This window comes from Apteryx rowi, unplaced genomic scaffold (genome assembly GCF_003343035.1).
Source record: "Apteryx rowi isolate R43461 unplaced genomic scaffold, aptRow1 scaffold_241, whole genome shotgun sequence".
Lineage (NCBI taxonomy): Eukaryota > Metazoa > Chordata > Aves > Apterygiformes > Apterygidae > Apteryx > Apteryx rowi.
The window spans coordinates 703,199-722,810 of NW_020448764.1; the positions used below are offsets into that span (position 1 = coordinate 703,199).

The 19,612-nt window shown below is 50.0% G+C and overlaps 1 protein-coding gene across 1 annotated transcript; it reads left to right on the forward strand.

The window, feature by feature from the left end:
• The first annotated feature begins 10,731 nt into the window (after nucleotides 1-10,731).
• TAGAP (T cell activation RhoGTPase activating protein) lies at nucleotides 10,732-17,768 on the forward strand. The gene is given in 15 exon segments (XM_026066501.1): nucleotides 10,732-10,968; nucleotides 11,537-11,610; nucleotides 12,402-12,511; nucleotides 12,879-12,969; nucleotides 13,407-13,491; nucleotides 13,595-13,642; nucleotides 14,126-14,192; nucleotides 14,352-14,521; nucleotides 14,710-14,871; nucleotides 15,363-15,472; nucleotides 15,940-16,135; nucleotides 16,412-16,529; nucleotides 16,960-17,024; nucleotides 17,026-17,274; nucleotides 17,276-17,768. Coding segments are annotated over 15 exon segments (1,959 nt in total). The 3' UTR covers nucleotides 17,453-17,768.
• The last annotated feature ends 1,844 nt before the right edge of the window (nucleotides 17,769-19,612 follow it).

Below are 19,612 nucleotides of genomic sequence, written 5' to 3' on the forward strand. Positions count from 1 at the left end.
AGCAAATCCAGGGGAGGGTGTCAGTGTACATCACCAGCTGAAACCCTGGCTAATGGTATTTGCAGTTAAGAAGAACAGAAATAAAACTTTATCTGCTACACATGTCCTGCAGCTAAAATATTTGCACAGCACCATGTATGTGTTCATAAAAATGACCATCTGAATGCCTACACATTTCCCAGACCACTGTGTAAATTCCAAAATACTGTATAAACATACTTTGTACAGCACTTGTGGGTGACAGTTGAATTCTTCTCATAACAATGGGCCTGTTGTTTCCTGAGTAACAAATGTATGCCAGAGGGAAACAGCAAAAAAAGAGATGTTAGAAAGACCTAAAAGCAAAGGGGAAAAAAAAAAGAATAAATAAAGGAGGCCAAATTAGCAACTTCAATGACTCCATTGATAGGAATATAATTGCAAAAGAAGTGAAATTTAACCCACTGAATAACATTGACAGACAGTTTTTAGTTTTTACTGGAATGTATTTGATGGCTACAGAATAGTTCCTTGAACAGCTAATCATGACTGTACATTTCCATTTACAAGACTGTGGTCCCTTGGTTATGTTCCTACTCACATACGCATCCAAATGTTCAGCTTTTACTTTGAATTGTAGGTTTGGATGAAACCCCTGACTAAAGCTGGATTTAGTCCAAGAACTCCAAAAACACTAATGTTAAAAGGGTTGTTGTATCCTCAACAAGGGTTACAGCCTTACACCTTAAAGCTACTAAACAAGAGCTGTTTTTGTTTTTTGAAACGAAAGTTTTCCTCACGATTTTGATAATGGTTTCAGTAAGAATACTGGAACAATCTTTCTGGTAAAACTTACCAAAACCAAACTATAATCTCTCTGCTTTGGCAGCCTTAAAACAAAAATGCTTTCCACTCCTTTAAATAACTTTTTCCTGCAAAAATAGGTGGGTTTTTTTGATCCTCTCTAGAAATACAGCTTTCCGTAGAGCGACAAGAATGTTCTCAGCTCCGTAAACACTCATTACCTGATATGCTTTACTACCAAGACCAGTCCCCAAAAAGCCCACAAAACTGCTCATGATCATGCTAAATTTGTATGTGTGGCTCACAGCTGGTTTAGGGTAAAATTGTCCCTCTAAACACATAGGTGTGATCTGTCTTCAAGTTTGGCCTAGCTATTCAATGAACAACATAAAATTCCTGTGTCAAAAAAGTTCCCATTTGAATAAAAGAATTAAAATAGCCTCTCTTTTTTTTGCTCAGTCAGCAAAACAGAGCATGCAACATTGCCTTGTTTTCATGGACCTTTGTATGAATGTGGATTAGGAACATACTTTCCTGGAACATTATACTCTGCACAATCCAGTTTTCCTTTTTGTAGTTACTCAGTATGTTATTTGTGCATTCATGGAAAAAATGTGAGAGCCCTAGGGTGAACAAAATAATAGCACTAAATTTCCAGGGATTCCAAGAAGACACTGTAGCCTGCTGGATAAATATCTGCATCCTGTTTCAAAGGCCTCATAAGGCTGCRTTTGTATTTGGTATTCTTCTCATCCACACCTCTCCTAGTATCTCTGAGCCAAGATGTGGCTGATATATGGATGTGACCAAGCACCAAAAAGGCACTGTTGATGCAAAGACAAGCTGGCGCAGATGTGTGACATGCTGGCATGGCCAAGCAGAAGTCACTGGCTCCATGAGCTCAGCCCTTCCCTTCTTTGCCATGTCTAGCTTGACAGACCTCGTCCCGGGGCATCGTGGGGCCTGGGGCAGGCCCAGCTCCCCCCAGGTGACAGGGCAATGCTCAGCCCCCTTTTGTGGCCATGAGCTGAATCTCTGAAAGCCCTTCACAGACCTCCCTGCCTCGTGGGGAGCAGGGCAGCAGATTTGCTTTGCCTGGGCACCACAGCAGACACACAATGCTGCCTCCTGCCAGCAGGACCCCTGTGGGGCCTGGCATCATGGTGTCCCTTTGGCCACGCTGCCTGCACAAGGCACACACTGACAGTGAAGACTGGATCCACAGTGCACTTTCCATATACCATGGTGTCCTTCATGTCCAAGGAGCTACAAAACCAGCAGAGCAAAACTGCACGCAGTATTTGAAAAACAAAATACTTGCATTTTTCAATTTATATTTTTATACCTGCTTTCTCTAAGTTACACGTGCACAATTGTAACACTTGGATCACTACCAAGATAAAAACTTGGCAGACTATTGACAAAACAACAACAAAGTTGGAGTGCTACTTAATGACTTAATATAATTAAAACAGAGTCCTGATTTATTTTGCAGTCTGGAAGACATATTGAGTCCATTTACAAACTGTTTCACATGCCTGAAAAGCAGAAAACAACTCATTAAAGAGATCAGCTTTTAAACAATACATTTATTTTTCATAATAATATTAGTGCTGAGACCAAAATGATTACTCCAATTCTATATCACATTCCCACATTGTGTTTGGATAACATGTAGGAGTCATGATAGGAATTTGTAAAATTTACACAGATGTTAGCAATGCAAAACTGACAACTACATCACTTTCCACTCCAGAGAGTCCCTAATTATCATCAGAGGAGCAATCAACTGGCTCAGGTCACTTAGGAAGACCAGGCATGTTCTAGGAATTGTCTCTTTCACTTCCACATTTCTCTTTTTCTGGAGCCGTCTCTCCAGGAATAGCAATGCAAGCCAGGATTCCTCTCAAAGAACTATGTCCAACAATAAAAGATCTGCAAACAACATTTCCTCAGTAGTTGAGGACTACCTCACTTTTGGAGCTTTCTTTTTGGCCATGTGGYAGGCCACAAAGATATTTATGTATCACCCTCAAGGCTGAGCTGCACCAGCTCAGTGGCACCACTGAAGGGATGAAGTCCCCCTGGCGGGTTGTCTATGGTCAGCACAACACAAAAAGGTGATAGTGCTGGGAAAGGCCCCCCTAAAACTGACAGGGTCTCATGAGCATTGCTGCTGTGGTCTGTGGCTGAGTCCTTCCAACAGGAGGACTCGAGAGGAAGTTTGGCTCTGGGCAGGAAGGAGGAAAAGAGATGAGAGGGGAATGTCAAAAGAGGAAAAGGGGGAATAGTAGAAGAAGGCTGAGCAGCATAATGGGAGGGGAGAGCAATGCCCGGCTGGAGGGGTCAGAAGAGGACAAGGTAAAATGTGGTGGCCAGAGTACAAATGAGGAAAAAAAACAAACCTCCATTTTGAGGCTGGGTGAGTAGGGATGTTCACAAAATCTTTCCCAGTTGCTGCTCCTGCTCCTCACACAGAGGAAGAGATCTGAGGGCACTAGGCCCATGGCCCTTAGCCCTGTGCTTAGGGAAGTCAATTTTACTGCCTCTACCATCAGCTGCAGCTGGTGTTCAATACTTGGACACACCCTACATGCCTGGGGATATTTCTAGAAGCTCCTTCTACTTTTGGTTATTGCTCTGATGTTTTATGGAGTTGAAGGGGTGGAAACACCAGGCTTAGTGCCTAGAGGATATGGTGAGAATTGTGGGGGCTGATAGATCAAGGATCTTCTGTTACACAGATGTAAGCACAGGCTCCAGTTTACCAGCAGAGCACGTGCGGTCCTGAAGGTATTATTCAATGAGCATCTCTTACATACCAGTCCAGGCAAGAAGCCCAGGAACAGCAGTTAAATATGATCTCTGCGTGGCCTTCTCTATTGAAGACAATGGGCTGTGGTCAGTAACGAGCTGGGAGTCTGCTCTCAGCTGGGATGCAAATGCAACAGCATTAACAGCTTGTTTTTTCCTGTTGGATCCTCCAAAGTTCTCTGGGAGAAGCCAGATGTCATAAGGAAGCATTAGTGCAACCCTTCTTATATCAGACATGGAATTAGCCAGCAGTCTGTATTTTAGCAGGCCTATACGCCATCGGAATGGGCCGTTGGATATTTTGGCAACCCATTGCCATTGCCCTATCAAGTGAGAACACCCAAAACCAATAAATACTCTCATATTCACCATGTTTTGTTCCTGCTGTTTTGCCACCTTCCACATCACCCTGCAGATGTCCTGACTCCTCTGGACAATGGAAGGGCCCCTGCCAGCAGAGAAGTAATTTYTTCCCACTCTGAGAAGGAGCCTCCTGGTCTCTGGGAACTCAGGGCTGTGCTCACAAGCCTGCTTGCTGACTACCCAATCATGTTTGGTCTGACCCCCAATTCTTATGAAGGTCCTGACAGTCTCAGAATATTTAGATCACAAAACCTTCATCCCCCAAAACCCTACTTCAACTGCCTTCCAGAAGTGCTCTAGGGGCTTGTATCTCCTGACATACTCAGGGGCTTGGTGCATTGCTCTCTTTCAGATCCTCTGCAGAGAGGCCAGAGGCTTATACTCCACTTTTCGATCTGAGGCTCAAAACAAGGGAAGGCAAGATAAAAGTGATGTCAGTTACTTTTAAACAGTTCAGGTCAGCTCATTAGCATAGGGAAGCTGAAAGCTCATCTTCTGCTCTCACTGCTGCTTGAAGGACTCGGAGAGCTGGCAAGCCTAATGTTCCCCTCAGTCTGAGAGAAAGTCCTGAAGACTGTGTAGGTAGTGATGACCCCCAGACAGAATGCAGCTTCAGAAAAGTAACTCCCCAAAACATTAGCCTGTAGTTGTAAAGACTTGACATCACCATTAGGGCTTAGGAATAGGGGTCCTGTAATGGTGTTGGCATCAAACCAGAACTTGTAGTCAGCAAAAGTAAAGGTCATGGGTTTCATGCTTTATCATCTTGCCCCAGTTGACAGTGAAGTCATGTCTAACCTTGCTAGAGTTGGCATGACTCTTCCAGTACGGCTGAACGTCCTAGTGAATACAGCCCTAAGGAGCCACAGCCCAGTTTTCTAAGCTGTGACAAGACCAGAAATCAGCACTAGAGCACTTACGGAGAGAATCAAAGCAAAGAATGAAGGAACGAAATTGCTGGTGAAATGGGAGAGCCATAGCTTGTGAGGAAATGGGGGTCGGAGAAAAGAAGTGTGTATGTGTCTGTCTCTCCTCCTTTCTCTTTCTCTACCCCTGTTTTTCTGTAAGTAGAACTAAAATTTTGAAAGTCTCTGTTCCTATCCGTATGCTAGATTCTCCTATGCAGCATCTCTCCCAGAGTGAAGGTTATTCCCAAGCTTAAGAGAACCATAGCCACTGACAGATAGGACCTCTAATCTCTGGCCTTGTGCTGAAAAGATGGCTACTCTCCTTTTTGAATGATTTCTGTTTCATGTCACAGACAGACATTGAATGACAGCACAAAAGCAGTGAGTTATCCCATTTTGGGAAATGGGAGAACAGAGAAAATGCCATAATCAGTCAATTACCGTACATGATTTGCAGCAGTTAGCAACTGGAACATTCCTTTCTCWTTCCATTCTTGACTCATTCATTAAAAAGCTCACACTTCAGAATCAAATCACTAAAGCTGTGTCATGATTTTCTCTTGTGAATGATTAAAAAAAAAAAACCTTTTTTTTACACTAAAAATCAGTTCCGTTGAAACTGTATTATGTTCAGCTTCTCTTTGCAGAATTGTTTTAAAGACTGAGGGGAACATAAAACTGACATTCAAACCATCTGCTCATCAGTATTTCAACTCTTTTGCTCCAATCTCCTACTACATAGGAAAATCATCCATCTGTCTGTGTACATGGACATCTGTGATCTCAAATATGAAAGGATTTATGATATTCTTTCTACTGCCAAAAAAATCCTGTGCACATAACCTTGTTAAATCTTATGTTTCTCTGCAACAAAAAACCTACCTATGCTGTGAGAGTTAGATCATGGGTTTTACAGTAATAAATGCTGATGCAGTTTGATGTCAAGCATTTATCTTCTACTGATAAAACTTTCTTGGATTTCAACATATAACTGTAATAAAGCATTTTTAGATGACATTAAGATATTGTTCCTTCAGCCAAAACTAACAGAAACAAAGACTGTGGAAATAAAAAAATTMTTTTACTGAAAAAAATATATGAAAAACATAATACAAAATAGCTATAACTGCTACATCACCAGTAGGATAACAGCAAAACCTATCTATGCTTTGTCCAGAATCCTGTCCTGCCTACTTTAAAGCAGCAAAAGACTTGCTTTAAAGTGCTTTAAGTTCTAAAATTCACTACAGAGACAATACCTTTCCAATACTAATAAGTAAACCACTCAGTACCATATGTCCAGGAGCCATATTTGTACAGCTATTGCTAGAATAGAGGGGGAACCTTTTCTTGCCTTTTGCACAGGCTCATGTAGCATCCTGTATTATATGAACACCCAGAAGCACCAGAGTTAAAAAGCAGAATCTCATGCCTCCAATTTAAAGTCCAAAAATTACTTCACATTCTTGGGAGTGAACTAATTGCTGGATGCACATGAGAGTAGATCCATGTGTAAAAACACAGTACAGAAACATTCCTACTTAGTGAAGGGTCATACAGTCAAAGCACCCATTCTGCCCAAGGTTTCCTGTAGGACCTACCAAAATATCAAGCTCTTCCAGCCTGATCAGTAGGTTAGATATTTGCACTCAGTTTAAGTACAAATTTGCTGGCAAGAGAGGCTTTTGCTTGTCGGTGAAGGCTGTGATTGCTGYGGGTTCATTGTCAACCAAAAGCCAGGAAGCAGGGTGAGAACATGGGCTGTGCCCTGGTGCACTTTTCATGGCACAGCTATACCGTGGAGTAGGGCATGGGGCAGACCCACGCTGAACCTGTGGCAAAAGGGCTTGAGTCAGACCTGGAAATCAGCTAGCTGACTCTGTGCCCATGCCTGGGACACATGGATCTGCCCGCTGCTAGGTTGGTGTCTGCGTGTCCCTCTTCATTRGTTGGTGTAAGCATTTCCTACATGGAACCCACAGATGTCCACATCATCTCAWGCTTGTCCTCCTCATTTTGTTACCTGCAAGGGCCATCCAGGTGGATGTTTGGTCGGTGGAACATGTGCCCTTTTTTATGAAGGTTGCTCCAGTAGAAGGGAAGGATTTGTTTCTGTGGGAAGAGGCAATGAGGAGGTAATGAAAGAGACATGGTAATGTGAGGCAATGTGAGGTGAGAGAGAAGCCTGTCTGAGACACTTCTAGCCCTAGCACTTATACCAAGTTATTTGCCAGGTACTTTCCTCTCACTCCCAGACTGAGTTTCCTCCTTCCCTGTTTCTACTAGCTGCATAGAGGAGCCTGATAGCTTCAAGGAGGGTATAATGAGAACTTCTCCTGTGGCTGCATTTCCCCCAGGACTCATTTTCTATTTGAATTTGTCTGCCTTCAGTTTCCAGACTTTGGTTCCCATTATTTAACAGGATTAAATAACTCTTCACTGCCCTGAATTTTCTCCCCAAGCAGGAATTTGCAGACTATAAGCAAGCTGTTTTCAGATTGTTTTGCTGGTAGTTAAGTTCCAAGCTATCTGCTAAATTTCTGAGCGCTTAAGACTATTACAGTAAGGGGTTTTCTCCTGTATTCTATTGCTTCGTGTTTCCCTTTCTCCCAGGTATTTAGGTTTTCCCAGAACCTTTAAAAAGTCTTTATATATCATCTTCCAAGATGAGGCCACTTGTCCAGAGTCCTGAGACAGCCTTGCCTTCTCTTCATTTATCATCCAAATATGTTTGAGCAAAGGAATGACACAGAAAATATGATTAATGTCTASAGCCCTGATATATTTAGTGTTGTTCACAGGGGCTAATGGGACCTGGACAGGTTTAAATGGAGGAAATTTCATTTAGATTAATATTAGCTTTTCTTGCAACAATGGAAACTCTCCAAAATCCCATGGGGCAGTTTATCCTCTGTAGTCCTGCAATCTTCCCCCAGCAGTGCCATTTCCAGGCCTCTCTTCCACTTCAGATAAGACAGGCCTGAGTTACCTGTTCCACAGTGTTTAGCTACTTTCAGATCCATCAAAATGCAGTTCTCATCCCTCAGCTACAGGTTTTGTGTACAACGATCAGTGGTATTCAGGAAGGCAGAAATCCACCCCAGGCATGGCTTGCAACCTCAATGCCTTTGCTGTTTGCTTTTTGCCCTCTGCAGTTGCTTCCAGCAAACTCCTGAGCTAAATCCTGACCTGACCCACAAGTATATTTTTTCCCATGCAGGCTGTTTTATGAATAGCATCCCTGGAAGTGCTGTGAAAGTTAACCTCATAGCTGCACTAACATCATTGCTATGGCTTTGTGATAATCACAGAAAGGCTGAGGCTGGAAGGCACCTCTGGAGATTGTCTAGTCACAATCCCCTGCTAAGGCAGAGTCAACTAGACCAGGGAGGTTGCCCAGGACCACATCCAGTCAGGTTTTGAATATCTCCAAGGATGGAACCTCCACAACCCCTATGGGTAATCTCTGCCAGTGCTCAGTCACTCTCACARCAAAAAAGTGTTTCTCAGATTCAGATGGAATTGCCTGTGCTTCAGTTTGTGCCCCTTGCCTCTCACCCTCTCACTGGGCACCACTGAAAAGAGTCTGGCTCCATCTTCACACCCTCCCTTCAGATGTTTAGATCCACCGATAAGTGCTTCTCTTCCTGAGGCTGAACAGTCCCAGATTTCTCAGCCTTTTCTCATACGAGATGCTCTCTTGACTGTCTCTCTCTTGAACTTCCTCTCTGCCCATTTCTCCAGCCCACTGAGGTCCCTCTGAATGGCAGCACAGCCCTCTGCTGTATCAGCCTCTCCTCCCAATTTTGTGTCATCAGCCAGCTTGCTGAGGGTGCACACTGCCCCATCATCCAGGTCATTGATGGAGAAGTGCCGCAGGATTGGACCCACCATTGACCCCTGGTGTACACTGCTAGTTACTGGCCTCCACTTAGACTTTGCGCCACTGACCACAACCCTCTGAGATCTGCCATTCAGCCACTTTGCAATCCACCTCGCTGGTTGCTCATCTAGCCACTACTTCCTCAGCTTGCCTAGCAAGATGTTAGGGGAGACAGTGTGCAAAGCCTTACTCAAGACAAGGGAGACAAGAGCCGCTACTCTCCCCTCCTCTACCCAGCCAGCCCTTTCATCGGGGAAGGCTATCAGGTTGCTTAAGCATCATTTTCCCTTTGTGAAGCCATGATGGCTGCTCCTCATCACCTCCTTGGCCTTTGTGTGCTTGGAAATGGAGACCAACATCAGCTGCTCCATCACCTTCCCAGGGGTTGAGGGGAGCTTGACTGGCCTGTAGCTCCTTGCGACTGAGAGAAGGAGCATGCTGGCAGGCTGCAACTAGAGAAGATGCCCCCTCCCTCAGGCCCTGTCAGCAGGGGTGCTCCCCTCCCAAGGCAGCCGAAGGAGGGGGTCCCAGTGCAAGTTGCTAAAGGCATTGGCCATTCTCTGGAGCCTGCAGCTCTGCCCTCGCGTGGCTTTCGGCCCTCCTTTGTAGAAACCAGAAGTGGTTTGTCCTTGTGGCAGAGACGGTCCCCGAGAGACGACCCAGGCAGCTTGTGCAGTGGAAAGACTCGGAGGCCACAGAACCAATAACAAGAGCTGCAGACTGCCTTTAAGCCAAAACATGAGGATTTCCTGGGTGGCTGAGCCCTGGAAATGACTGTGGTGAGGCTGGGGATGCCAGGAAGAGGAACTGCCCATTTCCTGGCCTGTAAGCACAGCAGAAAAGCCAGGCAGAATGAGCAATCCCTTACCCAATCCACCTCCACCAAGGGAAAGTTTTCTTTTCTCCAGACTTTCTCCCTGCTCTCCAGGGTCTGCCATTCCTGAGGCAATTACCTGCTCTTACCAGGGACGACTGAGGCAAAGGTGGCATGCAGTGCCATAGCCTTTTCTGGGCCCTTGGTCACCAGGGCCCCTGCCCCGTGCAGCAGCGGCCCCACATTTCCCCTACTCTTCCTTTGGTTAGGGATGGCTTTAGAGGAGCCCTTCTGCTTGTCCTTGACATCCCTCGCCACAGTCAACTCCAGGTGGGCTTTGGCCTTCCTAGCGCTAGCCCGGCATGCTCCAACAATGGGCATCTATTCCTCCCAGCTGACCTGTCCCTGCTTCCACCCTCTGTAGACTTCCTTCTTAGGCTAGAGTTTTGCCAGGAGCTCCTTGTTCAGCCAGGCAGCTCTCCGGCCCCCTTTGCTCAACTTCCCCTGCTCATTGGCATGGACCCTTCTGGAGCCTGGAGGAGGTGATCCTTCAGTATCAAGCATCTTTCTTGGAGCCTTCTTCCCTCTCAGGCCCTACCCCAGGGCACAGGTCCTCGTGGAGCAACACACCCTTGGGCACCAGTGAGGTGCAATCTCTTGTTTGACCACGCACATCTCAGCCACTTGAGTCAGGAGAGCAACTTGCAGCACAAGCACTTTGGCATCCACTCTAGAGCCAAGCCTCAGGGAAGGCTCAGAGAAAGACCGTGCCTGCAGGTTGCACAGACACTTGGGTGGTGACTCAGATGCAGGCTGCACACAGGGGGACATGCATTTCACCATCTGCATGCAAGCATTTCTGGGAGCCTGCCTCATCTCCTGTGTAGTCTGCATTTGAGGCTCTCTGCAGACTCCTGGGACGCAMCTGAGTCGAGGTGGGATTCAGTTGCTTGAAAGCTGGTGTCTACAGGCATTTGGGGATCCCAGGGCACTGCCAGGAATTTTCAAAAGGCATCACTAGTGCATGCCGGTCCCAGTGTTCAGGCACCCGAATCCTTCCCTAAACTCCTCTCTGACTCCGACTGGAGCCCAGATTCCCACTTCACAGGCTGATGCTACGTTCAGACATCTGGCATGGAGGATCCTCTAATCTCGGGCTGACAGCCATGCATGTTGCAGCCATGCAGGCAGGCCTGTGCATTAGGGGGGTCTTTATCAACACAGACCCAGCTGCTGAAGCCAGGAGCTCCTCCAACACCAAGCCCCGCTCCTCCCTTGTCCCAGGCACCATTTGCCTCCCCCTGGGAGCCACCATCAGGACATGCAAAGGCAGCTCCTCGTCTCTGAGCACGTCTTTGAGAACCTCTCCATGGCAGGAGCTGGCGCTGGGCGTGTGGGCCCAGGTGCGGAGAGCAGAGGGGGCATCATGGGAGTCAGCAGCGGTGCCCCAGCCACACCAGCTGCGCTCCCACACCACAGATTGGGCAATCCCATGGCGTCAGAGGCATCAAACGGCCGGGGAGACTCCCCTTTGGGCTGGATGCCCCAGCCCGCACTCCCCCGCGGTGCTGCCCGGTGGCCCGGCCAGTGCATCACAATGTGCCGTGGTGACACCCAGGTGACCATGGCCACCAGCGCCCGCCCGTGCACCAGTGCGGTGCTGTTCCGGTGCAGGGCAGAGGGGAGACGCAGGCTCCCAGCCCAGCGGCACTTCCCAGCACAGGGACTTCGCTCTGCTTTGCGCAGGCCTGACCGGTGCCTGGCACTGCCCGGCGCCATGGGACAGGCCAACTGCTGCAGTGCGCTGCCGGCCCCGCTGCTGGCATGCAGGCATGGCCCGGGGCCCCTGGCTGCGCAGCTCCTGGCACCGGCCTCGGGCTTGYGGCCAGGGGAGCCTCCCAGCCGCCGGCGCCGCTCCGTGCCTTTGTGTCGCACAGGAGCCCCCAGCTCCTGCTCTGCAACTGTGTGCAGGTGACCTGGCACCAGTGGACAAGGGAGAGGCACCTCCTGCTCTTCCCTGATGCCATCGCCATCGCCAGCTTCAAGTAAGCATAGCAACCACAGCCGTCCTCGCCCCCGCCACCGCCTCTGCCACCTGCCCCCAGGCACCCCGCAGTTGCTCCCGCTGGAGCACGAAGTGCCTCCTTGGCGCTGCCTGCACAGCCCCTGCGTGCAGCACACATGGGCCGCATTATCTGAACTCTGGCCGGGCTGCAAAAGCAAGATGGCACATGCTTGCACGTCAGCCTGAAGGGCAGCAGAGGTGCCCTCAGCTGGGCAGCAGAAGCAATTTTAGCTGAGCTCCTTGCAGTTGCTTCTCCCTGGACAGCTTGTCTCTACAACAAATACCAGTGCTGCCAAATAGTGCTTGTCAAAGCCTCTAGTGTCGACAAGCCCCAGGGAAGTCGCCCAGAAGGGGGCCTTCCTCCTATCCTCGCTGCATAGCCGCTGCGTGGGTGCCCTTTGCTCCCGCCCAGCACTTGTGCTCCAAGCAACCTGCAACGCCCTGCAGGGGTGGCCCTGCGCTGCGCTGCACTGCGTGGAGGGACACACTTGCCCTTTAATTCGGGGAKGTGTAAGAGCACAGGGGCAGGCTCCTGTTTGGCCGTCCTGAGCTGCAGCCCCTGGTAAAGCACCTGCTGCCATCGCTTGGCAGCAGCGACTTTTCAGGAGTGCCCTGGGTGTGTGCTGGCACTGAGGCCCCTTTCTTCCACCCAAGGCTCGCGCTGGCCACCCCCAGCCTCTGTCCCCACCACAGGGCTCTCCCCGGGAGGACTGCTGGGGCTGCCCCCACGGACACAACCTCCAAGGTGGCCCCTGCTCTTCCTGCCGGCAGATGTGTCTCCACCTTCCTGCTGAAGCACCRGGTGCTTCTCAGCGAGCTCTGGGTGCTCTGCGGGAAGGACGAGGCGGTGTGCGGGCGGGAAGAAGAGGAGGAGGTTTTTGGCCTGAAATGCACCAGCACCTTCATCCTCGTGTGGCCCCCCAACCTCTGCGTGGTCACTTTCCAGTGAGTGCTGGGGACACGTGCAGGGCCATTTGAGGGTGCAGGGCACCGTGCTCACCTTCAGGCCTCTCCATGCTTGCTGGGGCTCAGGGCAGGCTGTGGGAGAGAAAGCAGAGCTTTCAGATGCAGCCACAGGCAGCTCCAGGCGTGCACAAGCCACCCGCCCCCACCACCTCCCTGCAGCTCTGCTCAGCCCAGGGATGCTGCGGGGGGGGAACACCACCCGGGGGCTTGGTGTATGGCGGTGTGGAGMGGTGCCAAGCGGGCGAGATGTGTCTGGGGGCCTGTGCCTCTCCAGCTGAGGAGGAGGAGGAGGAGCAGCRGGCTCTGAGGCTGCTTCTCCTTTGCACTGCAGGTCGCAGGAGGTGAAGGAGCTGTGGCTCAACGCCCTCCTCAGGTGAGCAATGCTGGGGATTTCAGCCCGCCTGCGGTGGGCGTCACAGCTGCGGGCGGTGCAGAGCTGCCGGGGGAGCTGCCCGCAGCAATGCAGCCRTGGAGTTGGGGCAAAGGGACACCCCTGCGCAGGGCAGCTCCTGGGCTGCACGGCGGCAGCTGCTTCGCCTTGTGATGGCCAACGAACACCAGCACCCTGGAGCTGGCAGCACAGCTCCTCGCTTGCGTGGATGGGGAGCCTGAGCCGCCGCTTCCCCTTTCCACACGCAGGAGGCCCGGAGGCAGCAGAAGCGGGGCCGTTGCAGAGCAGTGCTGCCAGCCAGCGCTGCGGGAAGGTCTCCAGGGTCCGGGTGGCAGGGAGGTGCTGAGCTGGTGCCGGGGGAGTGAGCAGAGGGGGCTGGCTGTGACCGAGCTCTGCTTTCRTCCCTGCCCTGTGCCCAGGCAAAGCCGAGGAGCCCAGGAGACCCGGGTCACCCGACTCACCTCCCTTCGGCTCCTCATCAAGGTCGTCGGCTTCTACGGTCCCGTAAGTGTCCCGGGGGTTTCCGCTCTGCCCCCAGCACCACGGGGCTTTGGGGAACAGCCCCAGTGACCAGCTGCTCATGTTGGCTCTTTGCTCTCTTGCCCAGTCGGAGTCGCTGACTGCCCGGACYGTCGAGGCCTTGATTTCGGCGGAGGTGAGCAGGGGCTGCCTCTGCCCCGGCCCTGGCTGGGGGCTGGCGGGAGGCATCAGCGTTTCGGGAGGAAGGTGGCAGGGCCCAAAGCCCTGGAAACACCAGCCGCTGCCTCATGGGTGGTCTGGGAGGAGCTCCCGGGGCTGGGGGGAGTGCAGGAGGGCAGCCTGTCCCCCTGGGGCCACCTTCGGGCCCCTTGTACAGGGCTGCCCCTGCTCAACATCCACCAGCCTCTGAAAACCCCACGGGAGCTGTGGCCTGCAGGGCCGGGTGAGGGTGGCTGGCTGCAGCAGCAGCCTTTGCCACRAGCACCTGTGTTGGGCAGAGAGGCAGGGCCATTCCCGCACCCAAGCGTCTCCTCTGCAGGCGTCGGACACCCTCGCGTTTTCCCTGGAGCTGCTCACACGTTTCTGCATCGCCAAAGCAACTAGCTGGCGGCCCTTGCTTCTGTGGGGCGGCTCTGTAACCTGAAGCTGTTTCTTGCAGGCTGGCACCGAGCAATGTGCCGTCTCGGTCCCATTGGCCCCTGAAGAGGGACTTGGCCACTCGAGTGGTGAGTTGGAAAGAGAAACTGAGGAGCTGCCTTCTCACCTGGCGCTCAGCAGCAGCTGAAAAGCAGGAGCCCCTACAGCCCCTACCCACACAACAGGCAGCAGTGCTCTCTCCCCCTGCTTTTTTCCCCTGACTTTTGCTTTCCGCTTGCTTGCAGCAGATGGGACGAAGAAAAGAAAGAGGCTGCTCCCATGGCCRCTTGCTGGGAGATGAACCTCGGCCAAGGGGGACTGCCCAGGGCAGCTGGACACTGGCCTCGAGAGCCCTCTCTTTGGCCAGCCTCTGGCTGCTCTTTGTGGCAAAGAGGGTACCCTGCCCCGGGCAGTCCWGGTAAGCCAGCCTGGCCATGCAGTTATCCTGCTGCCAGCTTCTTGTGCAAGGCAGCATCCCCAGCACTTGGGCTGTGGCTCTCAGCAGACGGGCATTTCCTTCGGTCTCTGAACAAGACTCCCCTAAGGCTAAACAGCCTTGCTGCACACAAGTAACTCTTCTCCCATCCCGTCTGCTTTTTGCTGCAGGATATCCTGGCCATATTGTATTGGGAAGGGCCTGCCACTGAGGGGATATTCCGCAAAGCTGCCAGTGAGAAGGCCTGCAGGGACCTGAAGGATGACCTCAACAGAGGAGGTACCGTGGTTTTGGAAAGCCAACCTGTGCACCTCCTGGTGGTAATCTTGAAGGTGAATTTGTCTGGCTTGCAGCTCTCAGAGCACATTGCGAACCTGCATGGGCCCACTCGAGCACCTAGGTGGGCCCACGGGGACTCCAAGCTGAAACCAGAGGGAAGCCAAAGGACATGTTTTCCAGCTTGGGAAAGCTTGGCCTTTGTGTTTTCCATCTGCTTTTCAGTTGCCCTTCCGCCACTGCTGTCCTGCCTGCCCAGGGGAAACTCACTTCCTCCTCCTCCTCTGCACCCTCCTCAGGGAGGAAGACTGAGATTTCTCGGTCAGCTAAAGCCTGATAGGTGCTAGGGCCTGTTATTGCACTCACCCAAGCATGTCCAAGCGGGGCAGGGACTCGCGCAGCCCACTGATCTGTCAGTTGCCATGAGCACCTTTGGGAGCAGGTAACTCAGACCAAGCTGCCTCCTCAGGAGCCCAGGTGCTGCGGATGCTCCCTCTGAGCTCAGGGCTGATGTCCAAAGCCTCACCTCCCCGTCCCGGCCTTGCAGGACTTCCTCCGAAATATTCCCTCCCAACTGCTGTCGGCAGCCCTCTATGAGAAGTGGATGCTGGCTCTGGAGAAGCCCAGCAGGGAGGAAAAGGTTGAAGAACTGGAAGAGTAAGTGTTGTGGCCAGTCCCAGAGCTAAGGAATGGCTGGCAGAGGCCAGGGCCTTCTCCAGGAACGGGGAGGCTCATGCAAAAACCTGTCCCTTCCATCAGCTTGCTAGTGCTGACAGCACACCACACAGCCACAGGCTTTCACGGGCCTTTGGAAAGCCTCCCGGCACATCTCCTGACAACCTCACCTTTATTCATGATGTCCATCTATTGCAAAACATGGACTGTGCTGAAAGGCTCACCTTTCAGCCAAGATCTTGTAACTCCAGATCTTGTATTTAACCACAGGCGCAGCTGCCCTTGGGGATTTCTCAATAGCACTTGTGTAAAGTAGTGAAAGAAAGCACAGGCGTTCCTCCCTTTGGAGGATGCGCCATTTGCAGGAGGTTATTGAAGGCTTGCTCACTGCAAGAAGCAGTGGCTGCTGCCCCCAGAATTCATGGCACGTTTTGTTTGTGTTCACTTAGGGTGGCTGAACAACTGCCCAGGCCGAATCTCGTCCTGCTCAAGCCCTTGCTCGCTGTGCTCCACTGCATCAGCCAAAGCGCGGAGGCCAGCAGGATGGATTCCAGGAACCTGGCCATCCGYGTTGGGCCTAACATGCTGAGCCCAGGCATGGACAGCACGCTCCCACTGCAAGTGCAAAGAGAGATGATTGACAAGGTGTGTTGAACTCCCCAGCCAGCTACCAGCTTCAGGGCAGGGCCGAGCCACTCCCACACATCCCATGGCCATTGCAAAAGCGAAACCAAGCAGCACCAGGGAGCATCGGGGGCACCCCTCAGCTGGGCTAGCCCCAGTGTCACAGGCCAATCTCTTAATGGAGCTGCAGCCACACAGCTGTATGGAAACAGTACAGAAACATCAGGGAGGCACAGGAAAGACTGTGGAGCACGTTTTCAGCCCCTTGCACTGACATCACTGGTTTTCTGTGGGCAGGTGATGGTGCTGGTGGAGTTCCTCACTGAGAACTGCACAGCGATCTTTGGGGAGGACGTGGCCTTGGCTGGCAGCCCCTCGGCCGAGGAGGCTCCTGCGCATGCAGGCAGCTCCGCAGGTAGGACGATGCACTGAGGACTGGCACCAACCAGGCCTGCTGGTTCCAATTTGAGAGCTGGCTGTCGGAAGATGTCTATGGCAATGCAGAGAGGTGCAGAGGGTTCAGTCCCTTATGGCAGTGCTTTCCTCCTGCCACACTTCCCAGAAGGCCCAAATGACACTACTCCCTCAACAAAAGGCATCCCAGAGGTTAAACATCTGTACACCTCTGCTCTTCACAGCATTGCTCACTATGGACTAGAACTGCACTCTCCCCATGCAGCATACTGCCCCTGGGGGTACTTGTGTCTCCTGAAGTGCTCCTCACATCCAGAGGCGYGAAGGTGGCACCTTGCCCTCTGCCTGGGCTGCATGGTGCCACCAGCAAAGTCCCCTTTCCCCTTCAGAGGGCCAGTAACAAGGAGCTAACAGGCTCTTTCTCCCCACAGCACACCCAGGGGCTGCTCAGGAGGACCCTTCTGCACAGCACAGCACAGAGCCTGAGGCTGCATGTGGCCCCCCCAACCTCRGAGATGCAGCAGCCCCGAGGCAGAAGCCCCAGCGGGAGCCACAGATACACCACATGCCTCTCTGCCCCTCCGCTGCCTCACGTGAAAAACAGTCTCAGCACGATGCACAGGAGCTGCTCAGAGCCCGCCCTGTTCTTCCAGGAGTGCTGGGAAAACTGCAGAAGGGACCAGCAACGGAGCACAAGTGTGGACAGCTTTCCCGCTGGGCAGTGACAGCTCAGCTTGGAGAAGGAGGCGCAGGGAAAAACCACCTGCCCTCGTGCCTGCACAGTTATCAAATGTCTCTGCACCGCAAATGCCCTCCAGGTGCTGCCTGGAGAGCTCCCGTCCTGCTTCGCAGGGCCCCTCCATAATCCCCCGGGCACCTGCTGCCATTGCCTCTTCCTGCTTGCGGGCCACGAGAAGCATCTGACCAGCCAGCAGTGTCACTAGAGCATGCTGAACGGGGCTCGAGAGCCATCAGAGCCCCGCAAGGTTGTCGTGGGCATGCATCAAGGAAGAGTTGAGTCGCCTGGCCAGAGGTGCTTTTAGTCTCCAAAAGGGGACAGGCTGCGGGGAAAAAATCAGGAGCTTCAGGCTTCTTTGCATGAGCAAAGAAGACATCACAGCTGTAAGGAAACATTGTGCATTCCTGTTTGAAACAGCTCAACCTGGACCTAATCTGTAAAAACGGGAAAGAGAAAAAAAAAAGGAAAGAGAAAAGAAAGAAAATAAAAATGGGAAGATAAGAAAAGAAATAGAAAAAAAAAAGAAAGTGAAAAAAAGGAAAGAGGAGAAAGGAAAGAGAGAAAAGAGATAAAAAGGAAAGAAACGGGGAAAGAAACAGGAGAGAAAATGGAAAGAGAAAATGGAAAGAGAAAGGAAATGAAAAAAAGGAAGAGAAAGAACCAAAGAGAAAAGGGAAGAGAAGAAAAAGGAGAGAGAAATAAAGTGAAAAAAGGGAAGAAGAAAAAAGGGAAGAAAAGGATAGAAAAGGAAAGACAAGAAAAAATGGGAGAAAAACAAAGAAAGAAAGAAAGAAAAGGCAAGGAAAGAAAGAAAAGGCAAGAGGGGAAAAAAAGGCCTTGGCAGCAGCCTTATAAAAAGAAACAGAGTAAAGGAATGAAAAGATGAGAGAAAGAAGGAAAGAGAGAACTGAGAAAGACAAAAGGAAAGAAAAAAAGGAAAGAGAAAAAAAAGAGGAGACAAGAGAGTATAGAAAAAAGGGAAGAGAAAAAAGGATATAGAAAAAAGGAAAGAGCAAAAAGAAACAAAAGGAGAAAGAAGAACAGGAAAAAAGGAAAGAAAAAAGGGAAAAGCAAAAGGAAGGGAAAGGCAAGAAAACAAAGACAAGGGAAAAAAGAAAGAGCAAAAAGGGAAAGAGAAGGAAAGAGCAAAAAGAAAGAAAAATGGAAAGAAAAGAGGAAAGGCAGAATGGAAAGAGAAAAGAGAAAGAAAAAGGAAAGCCACGCACAAAAAAGGAAGAGAACAGAAAATGAAAGGAAGGAAGGAATGAAAAGAGCGATAAAGGAAAGTGAAAGGAAAGCGGCAAAAAAGAAACAAGGCAGAGAAAAAAAGGAAAGAAAAAAGAAAGGAAAAAAAAGAAAGAAAAGGAAAAGGCAAAAGGCAAAAGGCAGAAGGAAAGAAAAAAGAAAAGAGCCCAAAAGGAACGGGAATTAAGGGAAAGAAAAGAGGAAAGAAGAAAGGAAAGAGGCAAACAGGAAAGAGACAAAGGAAAGAGGAACAAAGAAAGAAAAGAAGGCAGGAAAATAAAAGGAAAAAGAAAATAGGAAGGAAAATATGAGAGGAAAAAGGAAAGAGAAAAACAGGAGAGAGGTGAAAGGATAGAAAAATGGAAAGAAGAGGAAAGGGAGAAAGGAAAGAAGAAAACAGAGAGAAGAGAAAAAAGGAAAGAGAGAAGAAAGAGAAAGAAGAATGGAGAGAAAAAAAGATGGAAAGAGAAAAAATGGAAAGAGAAAAAGAAAGAAAGAAAACAGTGACGAAAAGAGGAAAGAAAAGAGGGAAAAGAAAAAAGATGAAAAGAAAAGAAAAGGGAAAGAAGAAAAGAAAAAAGGAAAAAAGAAAGAGAAAAAAGAAGGCAAAAGAAAGACAAAAAAGGGGGAAAGAACAGAGGAAAGAGAAAGAAGAGACTAAGAAAGGAAAGAGAAAGAGGAAAGAAGTAAAAAAAGAAAGAGAAACAAAGACGGGAAAAGAAAAAAGGAGAAAAGGGAAGCAAAAAAAGGGCAAGAAAAAAAGGAAAGCTTAAATGGAAAGAGAAAAAAGGAAAGAAAAGGAAAAGAAAAGAGAAAGAGCAAAAGGATAGACAAGGAAAGAAAGAAAATGAAAGAGAAGAAAAGAGTAAAAAAGGAAGGAAAAAGGGGAAAAGAAAAAATGAAAGGAAACAGAGGAAAGCCAAAAAAAGGAAAAGAGGAAGAAGGAAAGAGAAGAAGGGAGGAAAAAATAGGAAAAGGGGAAAGATAAAAAGGGAAGAAAGCAGGAAAGAGGGAAAGACAAAGAAAAAATCAAAGAGAAAGGGAAGTGAAAGGAGAAAGAGATACAGAAAAAAGGGAAAGAGAAGGAAAGCGAGAAGAAA